The sequence below is a fragment of the Hipposideros armiger genome, unplaced genomic scaffold (assembly GCF_001890085.2).
Source record: "Hipposideros armiger isolate ML-2016 unplaced genomic scaffold, ASM189008v1 scaffold_777, whole genome shotgun sequence".
Lineage (NCBI taxonomy): Eukaryota > Metazoa > Chordata > Mammalia > Chiroptera > Hipposideridae > Hipposideros > Hipposideros armiger.
This window is the reverse complement of record NW_017732127.1, coordinates 809,815-816,673: the sequence shown is the minus strand read 5'-3', so window position 1 is coordinate 816,673 and position 6,859 is coordinate 809,815. Positions and strand designations below refer to the sequence as shown.

Below are 6,859 nucleotides of genomic sequence, written 5' to 3'. Positions count from 1 at the left end.
AGCTGTAGAGGGCAGTGTCACTGGCCCTCATATGTGGGATCCGAACCGGGGCCCTCTGGCGTCCCAAGCCAGCTCTTAACCAACGCGCCACTCGGTTGGCCCTGTACGTGAATGTTTATAGCAGCTTTATTCACAGTCACCCAAAGTTGGAAACAACCCAAATGTCCAATTGATGAATGCATAAACAAAGTGTTGTATACCCACACAATGGAATATTTGGCCATAAAAAGGAATGACATACTGATGTGTACTACAACATGGATGAACCTTGAAAACATTATGCCAAAAGAAGTCAGTCAGTCAGAAAAACTGCATGTTATAGGATTGCAATTAAGAGAAATGTGCAGAATAGGCAAATCTATAGAGACAGAAAGTACATTAGTGGTTTCTTATGGCTTGGAGTGATGGGGGTTGGGAGGTGATAGCTAAAAGGTGTACTGGTTTCTTTTTGAGAATATGAAAATATTCTAAAATTGTGATGGCCACACACATTTGTGAGTATACCAAAAATGATTGAATTGTACACCTTAAATGCACAAATTGTATAACATGTGAGTTATATATAGTTCCATAAAGCATTTAAAAGATTCTTTATTGTTGTAGTGGGGATTTGAAAGGATATAAAAGTAGATGTGTGTCTTCAATCTCACATTTTACCTTCAAATCCTAAAACATGCTAAAATGTAAAATTGTATGTTAGACAATTAAATCACTTAATTTGGAATGACATGAGGGATATCAAGGGTTCTGAAAAATATTTCTTAATGTTAAGAAACACAAACTTAGATTACTCTCATTTTACATATGAAACAGGATATAGTCAATCTGGGTAGTCTTATCCTTGAAATCAGACATTATCCTTTGAATCCTGCCAGCAGTATTAGTTGTATCACTATGAGAGGAGAGGGACATTTTGAACCTGTCTTTGTTTCTGTGTCTGAAATAGGATTGAAAACTTACCTGCCTCACCAAGTTATTGAGGATTAAGAGAGCTGGCATAGTAGTAGCTACTATTTATTGGCTACCACCTATGTGCCTAGTGCTTGTATTTTACAAATATTCTCATTCAATTTTTACAAAACCATGTGTTGCTTCTCACTATATTATTAGTATTTCTAATAACTACCAAAGGGAGAAATGAGATGTCTAATAATAGGAAAATGGTTAAATTATGGATTGGCCTATCTCTATTAGAATGTTATGCAAATGGTGTACTACAAAGATTTTTTAAATTATTTGGAAATTGCTTGTCTTAGATTAAAGGGTCATATGTCATTAATTTCAGATAAACGAAGAAGAGTTCAGTTGGAAAAGCTCTAAAATATTTTCTGCAGTATAATTTTGCATTATTTTATGATTTTAAAAAAATAGTTGCTTACATTGAGTGTCGTAACTTGATTATGGAAAATTTCATTCATACCCAAAGGTAAAGTGTGTTGAACTTTCATACACTTCTCATTTTCAACAATGATTGACATATGGCCTATCTTGTTTTGTTTATATCCCTCTACACTTCCCCATTCCCACAAGATCTTATAAAAACTCAGGCATTATTTAATCTTTCTTTCCACTTACTGTGACAACCAAAAATACCCACTTGTATAATATTTCCTAAACACACCCTTGGCGATAATGCAGTCATCTGTTGAGAACCACTTCTGTAGGGCACGTGTAGAATGGTTTTAGATGTGCTTCTTTTCTGAATTGGGACTGATTCCCTGAGGTGGTCTATTAATGTAGATTCCTTGGCCCACCCTGAAGTTGTCTGATTTGGCCAGTGGGTATAAAGCCTAAGCATACAGGTGACTTCTGATAGAGATTTGAGAAACACTAATCTGACTTAGCATAGAATAAGTAAGCTTTTCTTTATAGCATGATGTTCTTTTCTCTTGTTTGGTTTTGCATGTTATTCTCTGAAGCTTTTCTTCAGGTTTTTCTGGCTACTTCCTAACCTATCTGTAGTTTTCATTGGAAAGCTTTCTCAAACTACTCTTTGTGCTTCCTCTGTACTTTGTAGTTTACTTGACTGGCTTCTTTCATTGGATTGTTCTTCAGAGAAAGACTTTTGCTTCATATTTTTGTATCTGCATAATATTGCTTGCTAATAAATGTTGAATAAAATAGGTGAGGATGAAAGTCAATATAGGCCAAGAATATATATTTAGTTGTATACTGTATATTGGCTGTGTGTGCGTGCGCACGTGTTCAACTAGAAAGGAGTAGAACTGGAGAGAGAAATGTGAGAATAGGTCATTGTAAACTGGGTAAGAGCTATGTGTGCCTCAAACTACATTTAGTACTCTTGATATAAAAATAATAGTATATTTCAAAGAAGAATTGTTGGGTCTTAGCAGAAGAGTGAATATAGGATATGTGCACCTATGATAAAACCTTGTGTTTGAAGATGAGTGCAGTGATAACACTTCCTACTAATATCAAGATACTGACACAAAAGATGCTATCTGTATGAGGGGCCTTTGTGAGATATTTATTTTAGAAACTAAACTAGATGGTGCTATGCAAACACCTGTATTACATATTTATTTTATTTTTATCTTATTTAGTTCAAGGAAGAAATCTCTAAACGTTTCAAATCACATACCGATCAACTTGTGTTGATATTTGCTGGAAAAATTTTAAAAGATCAAGATACTTTGAGTCAGCATGGAATTCATGATGGACTTACTGTTCACCTTGTCATCAAAACACAAAACAGGTATGTTTTTAGAAGACATAATAGCTTTAAACCATGAATAAATGATATTTCTCTTTAAAAATAAAAGCTTTGTCTTTAAAAGATTTTCTCTGTCATTAATATTTAAATGGATTAAAAATCATTTGTTGCTGTTGTAATGTTTTAAAATAACCAGTGTAATTCAGTAATGCTGATGCCTACACATTTGATATTTTAGAACGCTCATCAGTATTGAGGCATAGCTAAATTATTTGAATTACAGAATAAGAAAATTAACATGTTTTTAGGTATGCTTTTTGTTTTAGGGAGATTTTGGGATAAAGATCAGGGGTGACTCATTTCTGTGGCAAACCACAAATCTATAACCATGTTTCATTAAACCTAAGGGACCATCACTTATTTATTTTTATTGGGGAGCAGTGTGTTTTTCCAGGACCCTTCAGGTCCAAGTCAAATAGTTCTTTCAGTCTAGTTGTGGAGGGCTCAGCTCAGTGGCCTATGTGGGGATTGAACCGGCAAGCTTGATGATATGAACACCAACTGGGCTAACCGGCCGCCCCCGGCACCATCAGTTTTTATGAGGCACCTTTGTTTTGTGTATCACTGAGAAAAATTACTGCCAATTAAGCTGATAGGTTTTCTTTTCACTTAAAATTTTTATTTTATATTTAGGGAAAGAACTCCTCTAGACTGATTTAGATAAGGTATTATTACTCTTGTGCATGTATACAAAGAAAATATACATGAAATAAATTGTTTTAAGGCCTTCACATTAAGTCTGAGTCTTTTGAGTCACCTTTTGGCTTACTTATTTGTTTCCATATTTTTCTATATGGGATTCAACTCTGTACTCCCAATACAGTAGGTGGTGCAGCATTTCTTTTTTCTTTTTTTTTAAATTTTTTTATTGTTAGTTTCAAGTGTACAGAACAATGCAATAGTTATCCTTTTCACCCTCACAAAGTAACAACCCCCCTTCCCCCATCTACTGCCCTCCCACCCCCGATATCATGCTTATCTAGTAATAGGAGTTTCTTTCAAGCCATTGATACCCATTCTGCAGATTTTTATGCTGGTTTTCCAAACAGGTATTTGCTTTACAGATACAAAATTCATTCCTCCTATTCCTGTTTCTGTGCTTTTTTATACACACAATAACTTCATTTTAGTACCAGTTGAATGGTGTAATATTTCTGAAGACACTATGTAGCAAATACAACATGTGTTGTGGAACAGTGTGTACCCAGTCACTCAGTTGAAATTATGTAGACTACAATTGTAACACAGATCCTGATTTTAGGGATGTTAAAATGAAAAAAATGTGCATCTTAGAATCAATGAAAGAAGCAGTGAGATTCAGAACTCTTAATTAACTGGTATCAGGTGGAAGGGGTTGCCAATAAAATTTATTTTTTTACTTAATATTCATTAGTAATCAGTTATTACTTATATTCACTTCTCAGCCTTGTTGATGAAGTCTCTTTTTATTTTTTACTTATAACAATTTCAGGAGTTTGAGTAAAACTGCTTTCCACACTCAAAACTTAGAAGGGGGTAGGAGAAAGTTGCTTCTATAGTTGAGCTTTATGGGTGTGACAGGTCACTGATTCTCTTCTGTGAGTGACACATCTCCCTGTCTTACATAATCAGTATGATTGAAAGGAATGAAATATTTATATACATTATACTCGAGATGGGGCAGTTGAAGTAACATTTAGTTTTTTTAAGGTTTTAGTACATTTCTTTACTTTTGTGTTCCCAATACTTAGTTATCTCACGATATTTACTTTATGATAATTGGAGTTGGTCTGAAAACTTAGGTTTTATTTCTGGTTATCAATTTCAGAGGTCCTATTGAAAATAATTAACTCCACTGTTTATACCATGATTTAATTACTTTCCCTAGGTCTCAGGATCATTCAGCCCAGCAAACAAATACCAGTGGAAGCAATGTTACCACATCGTCAGCCCCAAATAGTAACTCCACATCTGGTTCTGCCGCTAGCAACCCTTTCGGCTTAGGTAAGTGTCTTTAGTCATTTTTATATAGATTGGGAAAAAATTGCCTTCTTCCCAGTGTAGTTTTGATAAAATGACAAAATTAAACATTAAGTCACTTTAACGACAAAAAATTTTATAGCTCCTGTAATTGTTGCAGGTATTAAGGAAATAGTTGGGAATATAGATATGCTTGGTTAGCTTACATTTGCATAAGTGACACATTTCTTTTTAATAATGAAAGAGGTAGTATATGTATACTTGATCTGACTACATAATTCAATCTGAGGAAGAATGGCCAATTATTGATCATAAACTAAGACCCTGAGTATAATTTTCTCACTTGTAAAATAAAGGGATCAGACATTTAGTGATATTCTAACTCCCGAACACACAGAAAGGGCTGGGGCCTGGGAGCAAGCCCAGTGGTTAAGGATTTTGTGCACCAGCCAAAACCATTTTTTCTTGGATCAGTTTTATATACTGAGGTTCTATGGAAGGTTTTGTTGGGACTAGAGTGGGATGGGGGGAAGTATCCTGAAGCTAACAAAAGCTGAACTAGACAGATACATGGCTTAATGCTTTTTTCAATTCTTAAGTTGACAGGTATAGTACCTTGAAATATGTCTATTTTTATATGTACAATTTTCATATATCAAGGATCATACCTTTTATCCTTCCAGAAAAGGTTTTCTTTGTGAATTCTATGCCAAGTAAGTTGAAAACATTTAGGGCATGGCATGGCTTCACATTTGCTTTGTAAAAAATATTTGCTGCTTCTATTTTCTAAAATGATCTTAGGCTACATGCATCTCTATTGGTTTAGGACAATATGTTTCAGATGGCCTAATTATTAACAAGAACAATCTGGAGAGATTAGGATGGAATTATTTAGTGTTCAGACCCATGAAAGGTATTGTTTAGGTGTAAACCTTTTCCCACTTTCCTCATTTTATAGGCAAAGACATTAAATTATAGAGAGGCTTTTGGTTAATTTGTCTGAAGCCATATAGCTCTTTAATCCCCTCATTTCTAGTCTCATTCCTACCCCTTCTTACCAAGTACTCCATTTACTCTATATTTTCTGCTTTTCTTTCTGCTGCCTCTTCTCATAGTAAGGTCTATCCCATGTGTAAAAGCCACAGAATCTTACTGCTACCCTTTCTTTTGCTTCCCTTCTCAGCTATCTTTGAAAAAGGCATTTTCTGTTTTCTGGCTAAATATCTCTTACACTAAGTTTCCTGTACCCTAATTTTTGCCCCCATCACTTCACTGAAAATTCCCTTGATAATGTCACCATTGACCTCTTAGCTTGCCAAAAGTGGAGGACACTTTTTAGATTTTAAATCAGGCTCTCTCTTTTTAATTTTTTTATTTTTATTGGGTAACATTGTATTTTTTCCAGGACCCATAAGCTCTAAGTCAAGTCGTTGTCCTTCAGTCTAGTTGTAAAGGGCGCAGCTCAGCTCCAACTCTAGTCACCTTTTTCAATCTAGTTGTGGGGGGCACAGCCCACCATCCCATGCGGGAATCGAACTGACAACCTTGTTGTTCAGAGCACACACTCTAACCAGCTGGGCCACGCAGCCACCCCTTAAATCAGTCTCTTAATGGTTATCAATCTCTCCTTGAAATTTTCTTTTTTTGACTCCTGGTTCATTTTTTGACCCTTTTTTTTTCTGTCTCATTTGTAGGTCTCTTTTCTCCTGTTTCTTGTGTAGTTTGTTTCTCAGAGTTCTGCCTTATCTTTCTTCTCCTCTTTTACTCTATTTTTCCTGAGTGACATTATCCTCACTGTATATCCTGGCAACTCTCAAATCTGTATCTCAACCCACATCACTTCTGAACTCCATGCCTTGTTTTCAACTCTCTTTGGTATTACCTGATGGCCTCTAACTACTTTAGCCTGTATGTGTCTCCTCAGAAAGCAAAGGAAAACAAAATAAATGCACACACTCATCAGCTTGCTCCTCAAACCACTACCTCTCCCTCACCAGATCTTTTTTTTTTTTTAAAGCTTTTTATTGGGGAATTGGGAGGATGGGAACAGTGCTGGGGAATTGGGGGAAGGGGAACAGACAAGTTGCTGTCGTTTTTTGTTCTTCAAAAAACGTTGTGGAGGACGTTGCTTCACTGGCCCAAGTTGGCACCATCATTGCGCTCTTC

At 35.6% G+C, this 6,859-nt stretch overlaps 1 protein-coding gene across 2 annotated transcripts in view; it reads left to right on the top strand.

Annotated features, from left to right (window-relative positions):
* Window positions 1-6,859, top strand: part of UBQLN1 (ubiquilin 1) — a 50,225-nt gene that overhangs the window by 23,642 nt on the left and 19,724 nt on the right. For both annotated transcript variants that reach the window (XM_019628280.1, XM_019628279.1), the window contains exons 2-3: window positions 2,565-2,716; window positions 4,602-4,717. In XM_019628280.1, the coding sequence (XP_019483825.1) occupies window positions 2,565-2,716; window positions 4,602-4,717 (268 nt within the window). The remainder of the gene's footprint in view (window positions 1-2,564; window positions 2,717-4,601; window positions 4,718-6,859) is intronic.